The sequence below is a fragment of the Columba livia genome, chromosome Z, assembly GCF_036013475.1.
Source record: "Columba livia isolate bColLiv1 breed racing homer chromosome Z, bColLiv1.pat.W.v2, whole genome shotgun sequence".
Lineage (NCBI taxonomy): Eukaryota > Metazoa > Chordata > Aves > Columbiformes > Columbidae > Columba > Columba livia.
In genome coordinates this window covers 21,477,306-21,494,519 of record NC_088642.1, presented here as the reverse complement: position 1 = coordinate 21,494,519, position 17,214 = coordinate 21,477,306, and the positions used below count along the sequence as shown (strand labels likewise).

Below are 17,214 nucleotides of genomic sequence, written 5' to 3'. Positions count from 1 at the left end.
TGGGGTAACTGTCAATGAAATGCACGAGTTAGTTATGCCAGTAAAGAAAATCATACACGTTTTGCCTCATAATTTTGCTTTCAGTAAAACCTACGATATTGATTAGTAGACTTTCCTTTAAAGGTCACTAGGATTTGGTTTTTTTTCAGGTATCAGGTATCTTTTTTTCTAACTACTGAAATTTCATTATAATTATTATTAATAGAGTCCAGATAATCAATACGTGAAAGAATATGCATCTCTATCAGAAGCCCAGTCTAGGACAGAGAAAGGCAGTTGTATGGATGAAGGCTCTTCCGTACTGGCCAGTCCTCCTCTTGATGTCCAAAGTGCACAAGCCTATGATGATCTTTGTGAAACTGGTTCTGGGTAATTTTTTATTTTTTTTTTTAACCTAAGAACTCTAGTTGAGCTTGATTCCTTAGCTAAGCAGCATGTCAGTATGAAGAGTTGTGCAGTTATTACATGTTATGTACATGTTTTATGTTGAGTTCAAAGTCAAAATCGTGCCTATTATTTACAGCCTCATGAAGCAGACTAAATATTCTTCATCAGCATACATATGTTTAGGTAGAAAACAATGTAGCTGTTGCATATGAAGTGAGTTGTATATGGTTGTTTATAAACTTAGTGATGTAGAAATGGAATCTAGATTTCTGATATAGTCAGTATCATGGTTTTCTCAAAGTATTCGGATAACTTGCACTCTCTCTAGTGTAATTTTGTTTGTGTTGAGGTGAGAATTCACAGCCTTAGTTTATTTTTCCCTGGATCTGTAATCAAGCTATGTTCGTCTGTGTGCACGTCAGAAAAACTGATGGAAAAGGCAGTAAGTATTTTACTTGTTAATATCTTACAAAGTTCTGAGGGTGGAGCTTCCTTAACCTGAAGTCCTTTGTGACATTTCTTTTTGTCTGCTGCAATAAAGAAACACATTTCACATCAGTATTCTGAGACATTATTGTGCATCTTCCCTGACAATTTGTTTTTTCTTTTAATAAAGGAGGTTTCTGTGAGAGAGACAAATGTAATCTTAACCAGATGATTTTGTAGTTATGGTGCAGTTACTGCCTTCCATTTTTGGTAGATATTACATGTTGGTAGCATTTTACTGGAAACAACCCATCTGAAAGACTGCCACTGATGTCACCAAAATATCACAGCTATACAAAAAATATAATAATCCTGGTTTAAGTGAAATTCAGAGAGAAAACTGATGTGAAAATTGATTACTTCACAGCAGTGTTTATTTTGAATTATGCACTAGCCTGCGATCTGAGAAGAATAGCATACTGGAAGTCAGATACTGACATTAGTTCTATTGATAATTATGTTTTGTAATTCCAATTACCAGATTGTCTACAAAGTCAGGATATTTTGGTAAGAAGGATATTAATAACGGGAATCATTCTGTACCTTATGTGACTGAAGATCTTAATGAAGTGGGACCATTTGTTCAGGAGGAGTTAGATGTAACATCAGAAAGAGAAGGTTTGTTTTTATGGTATAACATTTTACTATGGTCTGACATATAAAACGGTAGCTTCGCCTGAATAGTATGATATGTACCTGTGTTTATTTAATAAGAAAAATTGAAATAAGTTTTTGTTATTCTATTGGAATTACCATTGTATCCATTTTATATTATAACTAAATTTTGTATGATTGCTTTCTCAAGACTCTCTGCTCAGTTTTTCACTTTTTTGCTATGGAGATAGAACAATGTATATTAATACATTTCATTCCCTCATTTACTTTCATTCCAAAAATATTCATGCAACTGTGTAAAATACAATTTGGAAATTATAAGAGCTGAGCATGCATAGATTAAGTTTATCATATTCCTACCATGAAAATAAGCTGCCTTTTTTTTCAGCTGCATACATCATAACTAGTCATACAATGAATTTTTAACTTGCTGAGACATGTCTCGGATGCTTTCTTCGCACTAGGGAAAAAGTGGATGAATGTGATCAGTTGACAGAAATTATGTAACAGTGCTGTATGTCATGTAGTTTTCAGATTCAGAGTAATTGTGTTTATTTTGTAGAGTTCTTTGAGGAACCGTATGAAACTCCAAAGAGCTCCAATAGCTCTGTCAAGATCAAACCTGTAGAACATCGAAGAGGAAAGGCAAGTTACCATCTTGCATAGAAGCATCACATTATTATGAATACCCTATTCAAAGTAGCCCAGATTCCTCAACATAAGAAATTGAGGGCTTAAAGTATTTAAGATTGGTGAATTTTTTTCTCTGCCTAAGTCAATAATAAAAGTTGTAAGTAATTAAACAGTGAAGTGAGATCTGCTGTGAGCACTTGTGTAAACTGGTTCATTGTAAAATGAAATATGTATGCTTACATATAATATATATATCATTATACATAGATACAAATTATATTAAATCTATATAAAGTATAACAATACATATATATATATATAAGATTATGCATGCATATATACAAGCACATGTAAATTAAAAAAGAAAATAAGAAAAAAACGTCAGATGGTCTTCTGGTTAATCAGGTTATACTAGAAAGTTGTTTCTTTAAAAATGTGTGCTGTCTCTGAAGTTGTCATAGGGTGATTAAGTAAAGACTCTACTACTTGTTTGCATATTTGCTTGCTTTTAAATTGAATATATGAAGGTATTTATTTTGCTCCTGTCTGAAAATTCAGTCTGGATCTGTAAACAAACTCTGTTTTTTTTTCATGCATCATCTTTGATTGTAAGTCTCCTGTCTTTGAAATTGACTAAGGGCTTTTATGCTGAAATGTGAATTGCAATGCCAGTAGTACTCTAGATTTTCACTGCTGTTAATGAGGTTAGAAAGAATAGACGTATTGCGGTCTTCAATTTTACAATGCATTTTACCATAATGAATCTGTGGCATGTGTAAAATCCTACATTTGTTTCAGTTTCTTAGTTTGAAGTTAGCTTGTGTATAATAAGGTTGTTTCTGCATTTTTCATCTTTACCTAGGGCGTGCAAGGTTAGCAGGATGCTACATTGATATGAATTTGAAAATAAAACTCATAATAGTGACTTTAAAAGAAAGATACAGTAGGATATCTGATTTCTGATCTGTAGTTGTCCTCTGATATGTATGTAATTTTGATTATTTTTCAGTCAGATTTTTTCAAGTGGCTGGTATGTTTACTTTAGGCTAATCAAATAAGACTTTATTTAAGCAGAAGTGGGATATAAAAATTCAGAAATTTAGATGCATCTTTGTGTATTCCAACAGGTCTCTGTTTCAGATGTTGATAGTCTTCAGGAAGATGAAAAGGCAGAAGAAAGAAAGGAAGGAAAGGCCAAACAGAATACGTGAGAGAATTTTGTTGTTGTTTTAATTTCTCTTTTAATTTTGCTTAAAAATCTAAGTTAGTTTTGTTAGTTGTGATATCCAGTCAAGTCTCAGTGGGTTCTTGATGTTGTTTATATCAGTAAACACAGAGTTTGAAACAAGATTTCAGTCATCTTCTATTTCACGCATACAGGCATTTCACATATACAAGGTTCTGAGTAGATGAGTGGTTATTTTAGTAACGATCAAATAAAAGAGGTATGGTTTGTGGGAAGGTTTATTTTTTTCAGCAGGGAAAAGGATAGAGAATAGCTGGAAAAGCTTTCAGATGCACAATTCCTTCTTCAGACCTGAAATCTGAGTGTAATCTTCAGCCTAAATACAAGTAGATACATGTTATTCTAGGAAATTTTAACAGTTAACTTGTTACACAATGTAGAAGAGAGAGGTTAGTGTCTAGGAAGCAGAAGGTGAGATAAATATTGATACAGCAATAAACTTGTTAGCTCCTGAAAGAGAGCAGGAGGTATTTTACACAACTTTAAAAATTTACTTCTTTATGAACTTGTTAAAAATATTATGTTGTACAATATCTGTACATTTATAACACAATGTATGTACAATTATAGAAACAGTCCATAAACCTGATCGTCTTGTTGTCTATTAGAATAGGTTATTGCTCAGTTTGATTTCTTTGAAGTTTTTCAAGGGAAGAAACTCTATATTCTGTAAACACAGGGTTTGTTATATGTACTATGAAGAATCTTGATCTTTTGAGATTTTTTGTTTGTTTATTTTAGTGACAGAAATATATCAACCTATTTTTATTATTTCAATTAGCTTTATTCTTGAGCCCACCAAATTTGTAATAATGAAACCTTTTCCTCTGATATACAATCCCTGAATGTCTTCATATTTAGAAAATCTTAATAATTGTGATGGCATATAAATATTCCTGTGTCTATATAATGTTTGCGGAAAACTTTTAAGTGGCACAGTTTTAGAAAGGCTTAGAATCTTCTATTTTAAACTGGTATATTTTGATTTGAAAGAAACAAAAATAACTGCACATGAGATGCACCTTAATGATTTCTTGTGATACTGATTCTTCTTTTTTAGGAATGCAGATCGTAATGATGTGAACCATATTGCTTAAATTGGATTTTCTCTTTTGTCAACGCAAAGGAGCCTCTTGTTTGCCTGCTGTTTGTGTTGAATAGCCAGAACCTTTTCAGTGCTTTTGTTTGATTCAGTTTTGATTGCTAGGGAGACAAAGCACAAATGTCAATATTTGCCAGCTCAGGTTGCAGTGTAACACAGTAATTGAAGCAATGCAGATGAGTATAGCTCTGATCAGGTGGCTTTCAGGTATTTTATCTCATACTAATTAAAGTACTTTTTCAGGAGGTTACACACACATATATGTATGTAGATTTATATGAAATGAAAATAAACAGCATAACAAATTATTGTAGTATTCACAATAATATTTTTTGCTTCCTTTATAGCGTGGCTGAGGTTGTTACTAGCACCATTTCTCACTCATGCTCTTTAGAACAAGAGGCAGGAGTTCCCAGGTAAGATAAACCTATATTGTTTTATATAATAAAAAATTTATTATCCCTGTTAAATTTTCAGTCTGAAGTAACATCATCTGTATGTTTGATTACAAAATATTTGGTATAGTATGCTGTACCTGCAAAACGTAGTACTAAGTAGCCTTTTCTGAAACTTTTTACTCTAATGGTTGAGAATCATATATACTCTTCTTGTATGTTGTCCAGAATACGTGACTCAAAATTGTTAATTCAGAGCTAGCAGTATTCAAGAGAAATGAGACTTCTGGTTTCTGGTTCCAGACAGAATCATTATAATTATAAAATATTACTATGGAAGGTATATTGTTACATAAAATACTACATAAAATACATAAACATTAACATTATAGATGAATGTTTATATTTTTATAAAATTATTAAAATGTGTATGTCCTACAGCAACTGCTAGATGTGCATAAATGTATACATAGTATTTCTGTAAACAAAGAGAATGTTGGAATTGGGAAAAGGGATTCAGTTTAAACACATTCAGTTTAGAGGAAGGTCTGAACCACACATCTCTTTGGATTCCATTTTCATGTGTCTCTGATCTAATTTCCGTCTTGAGTTTTTCATATGAGCTTTTGGAAAAAAAAAAAAAAAACAACAAACTTTTCTCAAATTTACAGGGTTTCGGGCCCTGCTTACACATTCCTAATGTCTTCCAGAAGATTTCCTGTGCCCCTTCACACCTATTATATATGCAAAACCTTTTCAAAGTTACTTCTCTTTCTTAACATGCTTGGAGGCCATCCTGTTTAGCTGTGAAAAAACCTCAAAAATTTGCCTGTACCCTTAGCGATGTCAGCATTTTTCTTAGAGAAATGTGTTTGGGATCAGTTTCTGTTAATGCAGGTAAAGTCCTTCAGTTTCTTTATAACTTAATGTAAATCCTAACTCTCCTTCATTTAAGGACTTCATCTGCTTAATAGTTTTTACCTACCAAAAGATCTAATTAACTCTGTGAGAAAATGCAATATATTCTATCATCTGGTACATGTTATTTTAATTGTTTATGAACTGAAATTTTCTTGTTGATTTTTAATTCCAAATATATAAAGACACATTTAATTATTTAAATTAAAGTACATATGTGCTCTCTCTCTTATTTCTGCTAATAACATTGTCCTCCATTTTCAATCAGCTGTTTGGTTTTATGACAAACCAGGCCCTCTTTCTGTCAAAGCATTGTTTTCTGTCTGCATCTCTAGTAAATACAACATTTCAGATATCTGATTTTTTTAGTCGCAAGGGTAAGACATACATTTTACTACTGTTTTTAATTCAGTATATTAGGAAGTGTTTGGCAAAATAGTCATCCATACTCTCCAATGAAGATTGTGCAGTGTTAATTATTAAATTTTCCTCCAAGTTAATTATACTTTAGAAAAATGAAGATATCTTGAAAATTTTCTGGACTGATTTAAGACAATCTCATGTAGTGTGTTCTGAACTGTGAATGTTTTGTTTCTTTCCTTCTTAAGTAATACAGACATTCCTCTAAATGATGGTCAGCCTTCTCAAACTGTTGTGTCAACTATGTCGAGTGTTGCCTCCAACACCTCCGCTTGTGCAAAGAAGCAAGAAGCTCAGGAAGAAGTCCCTACAGAAGAGAAGCTAAACACATCAGAGACTGTCAGGCAGATGCTCCAAGATGAAATGTTTAAGTTAGTTCAGGTGAGAGGATCTCATTATTAAAAGCAGCGTTCACAGTACAAACTGTTATTTAGAACAATTGAGATAATTAGTGTTTTAAAAGTATTCTGTATGTGATTGTTTTCAAAAGGGATTTCCAGTTCCACATGAACTATTGTGAAAACTTATTTTATGCTTAACTCTTAGTTTTGACTCTAGAAAAAGTAATATAATAATAAAACTGTGAATATGTTTTAGTTCACATAACTGAGAGTGCTCTAATAATATAGATTAGGAAAAATTCTGAAGCTGTAATTACTTTGCAGCTATACTAGGATTTAATTTTTGTTAGTAAATTGAGACAATTTTATGTGACTTTAGATTTACTTAAACTTCACCAAAAAAGTAAAGAAAATTGTCTTGCTTTAGCACAACCTGTCTGTGGCAGGTATTTAATGTATCTTAAAAGGAAGTTCAGTACAATAAATTATCCTACAAATCAATCATTACTGAAATTTTATGATGCTTTTTATTTTGTCACCTATATGCACATATTGACATGATAGCAAACAGTTATAGCCTAGACATAGATTTTTTTTTTCTTTTAAGATTCCTGTTAAAGTTGTTTACAGTGTTAACTTCATCTGTACATATCCAGCTACAACAGATCAACTTCATGAGCTTAATGCAAATAGTGCAGTCATCCTTTGCCAACCTGCCAAATGTGCAACAAATTTTGCAACAGCAACAATCTGATCACCTGGAAGGATGCCACCCTGCACACTCTGCCAAAGGCAATGGCCCTCTGAAAACACAGCTGCCCACTCAAGAAGATAAAGGAAAACCTGGTCAAAAGAGCCCGGATTTTCAACCAAGGGCTAGTTTAAGAGATGAAAGCGACAGTGGCCATATAAAAGTGGGTATATCAAAGTGTCATTTATGAAGTCTGTTCTGTATATCCGACATGTTATCTGTCCTTTTATATTAGGAAAGTAATTTTTTAGTGATTGCTGTAGACAAAAAAGATTTATACCATTTTTGTGCATATTTACTGCATGGCTGCTTGTAAATGCTGTTTTGTTTGCTTATCTGATTTAGAATCATCTGGACGTGAATGTTTCTTTAAGCCTATTAGACAGCCACAGCAAAGAAACAGGATTTATACCACCATCTCAAGATTTGCATTCTTCAGCACCTACTAAACCACTTCATCTCCTAGCTCCTTCCTCAGACATCCATAAAACACTGAAGCTTATCCCTATTGAAAAAAAGCTGAATTACTCAAATGGATTTCCTTTGCTTAAGCTTGAATCAAGTTATCATTTCAAACCAGCATTTTTACATCCAATAGAAATGTCATCAGCTTTTGCGAGACCACCCCCAGTACCACGAGTAGCTTGGAGTTCATCGGGTTCCTTATGGAACCATCAGTCGTTGTACACACCAAAAAAGAGTAAGTCTGAAGAAGATTTGAACATGAGCAAATACGTTCCTGAGATCCCAAGGCAAATTCATGAGGAGGACAAAAGATGGGCAGAAACAGTGCAAAGGGGACCTCCCAAACACCTGAATATAGATCAGTATGAAGGACAGCAAGAAGTTTCACGTCTGCAGCAGTTCCCTGGAAATGTGAATATGGAGAAAGCACTGATCACTCAGAACCTGGCTGGTATTCCACTGTTGCACTTGCAATTTGACCCAGTAACTAAACTTCCACCGGCTGTAAGGCAGCCAGTCACTGCTACTTTAATACCTGCTAAACCTGCAACAAAGGAGACTGACTGCAGAGAAGTACTACAGCACACAGGAATATCTCTACTCCATGCTAATTTACCTCAAAAAAAGAAGGTATTGGATTTTAATAATACATTTTTCTAAGTGGTAGAGCTTTTTATGCTTTGTTATAACTTAATGTTTCCAGACTGTGGAATCTGGAATTGCTGAGTACAGCTACCAGAAGGGGTCTGGAGCTAAGGTACCTCCTTATTGGCACATAAATATGACACAGGCTGCAAGCAGGGAAATGTTTTTAATGACCTTAGATTGATTCTATATTCCATAGTTCATCATCATTCAGCCCATTCATAATGAACATAAGGAACTTACCATCTAAAATACTGGATAATATTTATAAGGTAAAAAATATTCTGTTTTTACAGAAATTTAAATAGTTTTATTTACAGAAATGCAAAAAAATGCAGTAAGATATCCTCTTTTGTAAGCACAGAATTGGAATGCTGAAAGGCTTGGCAAGAAAACCTTATCTTCTGGATTTTGAGAACTTGATGTTTTGAAAAATATTGCACATTCCAGTTGAAAAGAATGGAAGTGTTTTTCCTTGAAAGGTGCTTCTTCAGTTCTCATCTATATTGCATGATTCCTACCTTCATCCTCGATTACATACATTAGAAATGCAAATATTAGTGAAATACGTTCTGTGGAGAAAATTTATATCTTTAGTTTACATTCATAAAATGGTTTGCACATCTACACATTAGCTGAGGTTCTGGTCTGATCTGTTCACATTATATTTTCACTTTCTCTACAAGTTGCTACAGCAGTTGTTTTTTTATAATTGAGATCCAAACTGGACCTGCTTTTTCCATCCAGTCTGACTAAGGTCTCCCCTCTCTGTTTCCTGTATAATTTTTTCTTTTTCTTTTTTTTTTTTTTTTCCTCTCTCTGAACATTTTCAGGCACCAAAACTCATTCCACTTCAAGATCTCATTGCATTTGAGCAGCGCTATCAGCTTCATACTGTGCCCAGTGCTTCCTTTGGACAAGACCAAACTCAGCCTATCCAGTTACTGAAAACTGATGTTGAACCATTTGAACTAAGAGATGTGCAGAATAATAGAAAAAGGCAAGCCAAACTTTTGAAGTGGGGCTTCATTTTGAAAGACTTAGTGGTAACCTGTACATTCTAGCATTGGAATCACTGGGATTTTTTGCAGCAGCTTCAAATAAAGTAGGATTGGAGGTGATTTTCTTGGGGAAGAATAAAATAGCGAATATTAGTAAAGGCACAGCAGGGGTAGTATAGCATTAGGGCGTGAAGAGGTTGTTGTTATTTTACCAGTCTGATAGGAAGAAGATTCAAGAGGTATGTTTTTCATACTGATGGCTGGTTTAGAGTCTTGTCATCTGGTTATTTGCTATTATACTTTTTATGAAATACTTTGCTGCTTGCACAGTGAATCTTAATAGGCCACTGTCTGCAGTGCATATCGTCACTGTTAGTAGTAGTCTTCAAGAAGGAATGGGTTGTGCTCTTTCAATGTAGTTTAGGATATGGGCTGTGTTTCTGAATCCAGACAGTGATTAGCAAAATTCCTGTTAAATTCATTATTTATGAAGTTTGACTTATCACTTTCTGTCAGTTCTGCTGTGACTTTTTCTGAAAGCTTCTTTTGACTTATTTTTACTAATTGATTGCACAAGCAGTTAAAAGAGTTTGTTTAAGCTGCTTGCAATTGCTTGGTTCTCATATAGTGTGAGTAGATCCCCAATGTTCAACAGATCTGTGTTTTCCATAGAAGAGTTAGTGCATCTAGAACAGAACACTTGCTTCTGATTATGATGCATTTCTAACCCTGGCAGTTGGAAACTCAGACTGTAAGATGAGTTTTTCACTCTTAACGTGAAAGAACAATTATATGGAAGTAACTGCAGCTGGAGTTTAGAATACCTGTTTTGATATAATCAGCTGAAATACTGAGTCTACAATTGTTATCTAAGTATCAGAAATGAAAGAAAATTTGCAACCTTTTAAGTAAAATAGTTAATTAGAAAGTTTCAATTATGATAGGGGCTTGATTTTTGCTAGAGTATTTCTTATAGATTCCTTATACACATTTTGTGTAGTAATGATAACTATATTTTGTGTATAATAAAATTATGGTATGTTATGCAGTTTGTGGTATCTGATATAAATAGTGTATTAGACAATTAAAAGATTTTGATGTGATTGTTGAGTATTTTTATGAGTTCCTACAACACAGAATCACAGAATGTCAGGGATTGAAAGGGACCTCAGGAGATCATTCTAGTCCAATCCCCCTGCCAGAGCAGGAACACCCAGATGAGGCTACACAGGAATGTGTCCAGGCGGGTCTTAAATATCTCCAGAGTAGGAGACTCCACAACGCCCCTGGGCAGCCTGTTCCAGGGTCTGTCACTCTCACTGAGAAGAAGTTTCTTCTCAAATGTAAGTGGAACCTCTTGTGTTCCAATTTGAATTTTATGTAAATTTATAGTAAGCAAAAGTAGTGCTTTGAACTGATCTGTATGCAACAGTTGTTTTTGTCTTTTCTACCTTTATTTCAGTGTATATTTCTTAACAGTAGTAGTTCTTAGAAAACAACTATAGGTATTTTTATTATTTCAGTGCAGTTCTTTTTTTAGTTTACAATTAATATGTTGACAGACAAAAGAGACGTGATAAGAAACAAATGGAAGAAATGGAGGAAAAGAAGAAACCAAGTGTGTCCTTCCGTCCAGATGACTCCATCATCAGTACTTGTGATACAGTGGTGGTTGTTGAAGCGGGGACTGAGGTATGGAAAAATGGTTTTTTCTTTGCCATTTCCATTTCCAACAGGAAAGAAGGAAGCAGAAAACTGTAAACCAAAACAACCATGTAAATGTCTTCCAGGCTCTAGCCTAGAAAGAGTTTACATCTTTCATTCATACACTTATATTTCCTGTAAACAAGAGATTTCTTTTTATGAAGTATTCCAAGGTTGCTTTCATTTTTCTTGGGACATGAAGTTGTCTATTTTGACAGAATATTTGTCTATGTGTACATTTTAGTATATACACAAATGCTAATGGATTAAAAAGAAAAATTATGTTTAGCCTAGCAGCAATGAAAAATTATGTTTAGCCTAGCAGTAATGCTAGGACAAATGACCTAGGCATTACTCTTCACATGAGACTAGAAAATGACAATACAAGAGTGAGGATGAGGGGAGTATGAGGCCTTAGTTCTGTCTCAGCCAAGAAACTGAGAAGAGAAAGTCTTCGTCAAGCTGGGGATTGATTTATTCACTTCTACTTTTTGTTTGCCTAGGCCTTTTTGGTATCTTTTAACATATTTGGGGGTTATCCTTTTAAGTACCAGATTTCAAGCTAGAACACTACCAGAGTACATATGAGAAAGAATTTTATGTAGTCAATAATTCCACTAAATTGAATTGGATTAGAAGAATTAAAAAGGGAGTAAGAAAAGTATGTTACTATGATTTGTTTGCTCCTTTATTTTAAATCATCACTCAAATGAGGTATATTGGAAAGTTAACAGCATCAAGAAAGCATTTGGCATTGGAACTATTTTTTTCAGATAATTCTTTTTCTCCTTACATTAGGATCAACACACAAAATCTGCATCTTACCCTCGAGATGGTGTTTTCGTTTCAATGGGCAAGTACAAGTTGTTTTAATGCTTAGAATTCTTAAATAAAATAAATCAAGGACCAGAAGTTTGTCAGATTTCAAGGGAAAACTCTATAGTAACCAAGATCTTAAAAACTTGAACTATGTCATCTGTGTGCAATATAGCATGATGGCTTATGGGATCTTTCACCAGAAAATTACCAAAACCTTTCAGGATGCACAACAGATGCTCTGTCTTTTTTGGGGTAGTTAGTTTTTAGGGGATTGGTGTGGAGAGAGATACAGGCAAATTTAAGATCTCATATCAGTTATCTGTAAGCTCAGAACAATTATCTAGAAAATTGTGGAATTTTAAGAATTTTCTTAAAAATAAGTGATAGTCTTGCATGTGTGTTTATAAACAATAGACTTCACAAAATAATTACAGTATTTTGAGTGAATTCATTAAGTATGGGTCACAGGGATTTCTGTTCATGTGATTCATCAGAAGAATGCTATAAACAATGTTTTCAAATTCTAGATCTCTATATTTGTTTTTAAAAGATATTATTCCAGTTTTATTTGTCTGCATCTTTTAATTAGAGGAAATGTAAGACTCTTTCAAAAGAAAATGAATGCTTACAGTATTTCTGGCTTGCAGAATTAAGACCATGCATATAGAAAGATTTGCATCTTTCTAGTGCAGTAACTCTTCACAATATTTAGTTCTATCAGAGGACAAAATGTGATCCATTCTTTAAAATTTGGCCTTAGAGAAATATTGGCTTGCAAAGCTTGATAGAAACATCAACTAAAAATTAAAGTATACATGTAACAAATATTTGCTCTGTTTTAAAATATGAAACAAGTTGTTGTTATACAGCATACTGAAATATTTAATTTAAAAATTAGACATCCAAACTGAGCCTTGACTTAATTCAACGTAGCATTGTTTAGTTTCAGTACAGTTGCATATTCATGTAAGGTGAGTAGTGCAAACTTTTCTTGAAATCATTCATAAAGTATGGCTAGAGAAATGTTAAAATTATGTGTCAGATGTACAAATGAAAATCCGTTGGAGCCCTTAGTTTTGAGTTAATGTCATTCCTTTCACAGATTTCTAATTCTTGCATTATTTGTACGCATATATTGTGTATTATCACATTTTAGACACAATGAGGGAAGCAATTACTACTTCAGCAGACCTACATTACATGGCTTCTACAGGAAAAAAAGTAGCAGAAACTCAAGATGCAAGTACAAATACCCATCCAGGTAAGTGCTACCTGTGTGACCTACAGCAACCAACTATTTCTAGTATTGTTTCTTGTTAATTGGGATATTTGGTCATTTTCCAAAATAGAGTAAGTTTTGAAAGAGAGAACCAGTTTTTCGTTCTGTAACTTTTTATTTTAAAAAGTATTAAATGATAAAATATTGTAATATAAATTCCAAAATATTAGTTAAAATAATTATAAATAAAAATATTATTGATGCAATTACACAATGGTCTCCACCTACTTTCTGTCAGTTCTGCTGTGACTTTTTCTGAAAGCTTCTTTTAACGCAGCTTCACTTTAACTAAGTGGGATTGAAATTGTTTCCCTGCCCCTTCCCCCCAGCTTTGCTTTGATTGCGAGCTGGAAAATCAGAAACATACATTCAGATAATGTCATTGGTGTATTTACTTTCTATAAACTCATGCATTTTGTTTGTTTTGTTTTGTTTTCCCTGTCAAGTGGTCAAATCATACCAGGATGTTGGAATCAGTGCTGGAAATGAGGTTTCTGAAGCTCAAAATAATGAGTCGGTTGTGTCTCTTCCTGTGTCAGGTGTGGCTTATGTCTTTCTCTACTTCACTTGTTATTTGGGAAGTCTATAAAAATATTACAATTTTAGTATGTTTTTAGTACATGAGGTAGCTTAATGCAGGCTGTAGATAAGATTATGCTAATTTATCCAGCTTCTTGAAATCAAAGGTGAAATAATTATAATACTATTTATAAAAGGCTTGGCTGGATTTCTTCACGGTGCAGTGTACCTATGCTTTTGTAATCCTGTATGAGGATGCACATTTGTGGATTTTAGCTTGATTTTAGTGCTGCTTAATCTTGAGGAGTTAGTGAGAATATTAACTTTTCTTTTCTTTTAAAATTGAACAGTGTTGTTCGATTTGGAATATTATTTTACTACATTATATGACTTCCTTGCAGATAGTTTGTTAGAGATCTTTTTAGCCAAGTAGTATAACTTATATTTATTTGGATCAAAGGAAGATACAGGGGTTTTTTTTAGCCAATTCAGGAGGGAATTGGAAATTAATAGCAATTTAGACTGCATCATGTTGCATTGATTTTTATCTTTTGAATAGTTTTCTGCCAATTTGTCACCAAAATGACAAATAATTCAGTAATTTATTGTTAGAAACAGACATTAAAGAAACCTCTGAAGCTACATTGTCTATATTTTTTCAAAGAAATGCTAATGAGAGCTTTTCTTACCATTTGGGTAATGCAGAACTGTTTTCAAATTTGTTTTTCTGAAGTTTATTGGCTTTCACTGTAAATATAATACTATTATTTTTTTCTCATAGAATCATCTAGTGCCCCAGAGATACCGCCACCAGATATGTATTTAAACCTGAGACTCCCCACTGAAGTGAATGAGAGACCTCTACCATCCTTTCTGCCAAATGCACACGATTTGGTTAGTAGTCTCACATAGACATGGTTTAAATACATTTTAAGTATGCTGTTTGTCTTACCTCATGATTTTGGGTTCTTTGGATGAGTTAGTTGTATAATAACCATAGGGAAGATTGTAGTTATTTTGTCTCCAAACCAAAAAACCTTTCAACTCAACGTGGTAAGAGGTAAACACAGGAAATGGTTAACAAGGTACTGTAAACAATCTATGCAAAACACATACTGTAGTACTCTTCATAGTCTTGTTCTTGTTTAGAGTGAATGTGAATATATCAGTGTGATTGACATTGAAGACAGTGACATCCTTAATAAGTTGCCCATGATACCTGAGTCTGCAGAAGAGATAGCTACTGCACAGCAAAATGAGATGTTTGAAATTCCATCTACTGCAAAACTTCATCACAAGGCAGCTTCTGTTACTAATGTAATTCCGCCCGAGGAGCTTCAGAAGAAAGGTAAACCATTTGGTTTTTAAATCAGAAAAAACAAACAAACATAGCCTCCTGTTTTAATACTCTTCCCACAGAAAACCTATAGCCTTTCTCCAGCTCACCTCTTGCTTTTTTAGTCTTATAGATTGAAACATTTATATGTTTGACTTCTTTTGTGATTGTGAACGTACATTTAGGTATAGCATAGTTATGTTTAATTACTTGCAGTACTTAAATGTTTGCAGTTTATTCAATGATATTGATGCACCCTTTTATTTCAAGATGATCATTTGGTAAACGTATCAAGCCAAGTGCAAGAGGAAGATAAGAAGTCACATTCTGCTAGAGATCATGTGACTTGGAATGTAGTACATGAAGATGACAGAACCAAAGTAACTGGGAAAAAATACTTTTTAACAAGACAGCAGGAAATGGATATAAAATTACAGACACTACAGAAGATAACAGAACATATGGAGGAGGATTTCAGAAATACCAAAGTGGTGAGTTCTGACTGCTAACTGTTCTGTCTGGAACAGTCTATTTTGTAACATCTTTCAGGTAAAGACAAAATTTACATTTTGAAATGGTGTATTTTCAAATCTGTGTATGTTAAGAAAGATTAAGAATAATATACAATTCTTCACAATTAATCCTGCATCTGTTGGTTGATATGGTTACAATGGATGAAATGCTGGCCAGAATGTTCATGTTCTTAGCAAATGGGCAGAATGTGTTTAGTTTCTTTGTAACTGAGAAAACGGAATAGTACAAAAGTTCAGGCTGAATAGGAGACCTGACAAAGATTTCTGCTGTTGTGCCTTTGCAGAATATTATGTGACTATTTCTGGAACCTGTTTCTATTTATTCCTTAAAATATTTGTGTTTTTAATATATTTATAAATTAAACATAGAAGTAAATTAGATGCATTTTGGACACAGTACATTCAGATGACCTTACATTTAATTCAATAATTACTATTTTATAGGTTATGACAGAGATAATGATAAAAAGTTGAAAATTTTCATCAGACTGACCTCTTAATACTGTATCTAGTTTGATTTCCCCAAAACTTCCAGTGTGGCCGACTTGGGTTGTATGTGAAACAGGGAATGCTGGCAATTATCTCTTCACAGTACTTTGACGTTTTTATTAAGTATAGAGCAAACTGGGCATGACTAATCTAAGAATGAGCCAGTAGGTTCTGATTTTTACCTAGCTGTTAAAAAAAAATTCTTTTTCTTTGCACACCAAGAAAACTAAGTCAATTTACAGTTCCTGTAGACCTGGCTTAATACAGAATGAATTCAGTAGCACCGCGTAGTTTCATAGAATCTACTTTTTGTACAGTTATTTGAAATAATAGTGTCCAATACCTGTTCTTCCATATATTCACGGAAATGTAACAACCTTATTGTGTCACCTGCACACAGTTATAACACTAAGGTGAATTATTTAATCACTTATAATCTTCATCAAAGTGATTATCTAGCCAGATCTTTAAAAGACTGTAGCGAAAAAAAAATAATCTTCATGTGTCCTTTCTTTGTTTCAGCATTTCACTGAATTTGGGTTATAAAACCACTTCTTATCTAGCCAAATCCTGAAGATAAACCCATTTTCTTTTTTGCCCTTGTTTCAGTGCATACCAGTTGGTCGTTCTTTTTATAACAATTTCCTCCGTATTGGAAATCAGTTTATTCTTTGTAAGAACAAGAATTTCAGCTATTATTTAAACAAAAAATAATGTGATCTATAGGAATAAAACTGTTCACAAGGATAATACAGTTCATATGTATTTTTTTTGGAGTAAGGGTCCAGAAGATTGAACTCTTTGGACAAAATGAATCTACTTGAGCTATATTGATTCTTGAGATATTTTATTAGTTTTGAATTGGAATACTCCATTAAAATGTTTATAAGATTCTGAGGAAAAAAAAAAGTATTTAAAGGAAACTTGGCGTGACTATCTGTGGTGTGTCAGAAGTACCTTGAAGAATGTATGGTTACTTTGGTTTTGGGTTTCATTTATAGCTAGTGAAAATAATAGAAGATTTTGAAATGGCTGCCAATTCGGACCTTGGTGATCATCCTTCATTCTCTGGAGATGCTAGAATCGTTGATAATGGTATGTGTTCATTTAACAGAAGGATAGTAAACTTG

General features: G+C 33.4%; 1 protein-coding gene across 6 annotated transcripts in view; it reads left to right on the top strand.

The window, feature by feature from the left end:
* The window catches only part of CPLANE1 (ciliogenesis and planar polarity effector complex subunit 1), a 54,500-nt gene that overhangs the window by 24,999 nt on the left and 12,287 nt on the right, over positions 1 to 17,214 (top strand). For all 6 annotated transcript variants that reach the window (XR_010469274.1, XM_065047577.1, XM_021295334.2 and 3 more), the window contains 17 exons: positions 206 to 369; positions 1,355 to 1,491; positions 2,051 to 2,133; positions 3,249 to 3,328; positions 4,817 to 4,885; positions 6,391 to 6,583; positions 7,200 to 7,457; positions 7,640 to 8,389; positions 9,238 to 9,404; positions 10,968 to 11,097; positions 11,908 to 11,962; positions 13,085 to 13,189; positions 13,654 to 13,746; positions 14,508 to 14,620; positions 14,876 to 15,074; positions 15,333 to 15,553; positions 17,086 to 17,179. Coding sequence is in view for 5 of the 6 variants with exons in the window: in XM_065047577.1 (XP_064903649.1) it covers positions 206 to 369; positions 1,355 to 1,491; positions 2,051 to 2,133; positions 3,249 to 3,328; positions 4,817 to 4,885; positions 6,391 to 6,583; positions 7,200 to 7,457; positions 7,640 to 8,389; positions 9,238 to 9,404; positions 10,968 to 11,097; positions 11,908 to 11,962; positions 13,085 to 13,189; positions 13,654 to 13,746; positions 14,508 to 14,620; positions 14,876 to 15,074; positions 15,333 to 15,553; positions 17,086 to 17,179 (2,911 nt within the window). In the remaining variant the exon portion in view is untranslated. The remainder of the gene's footprint in view (positions 1 to 205; positions 370 to 1,354; positions 1,492 to 2,050; positions 2,134 to 3,248; positions 3,329 to 4,816; positions 4,886 to 6,390; positions 6,584 to 7,199; positions 7,458 to 7,639; positions 8,390 to 9,237; positions 9,405 to 10,967; positions 11,098 to 11,907; positions 11,963 to 13,084; positions 13,190 to 13,653; positions 13,747 to 14,507; positions 14,621 to 14,875; positions 15,075 to 15,332; positions 15,554 to 17,085; positions 17,180 to 17,214) is intronic.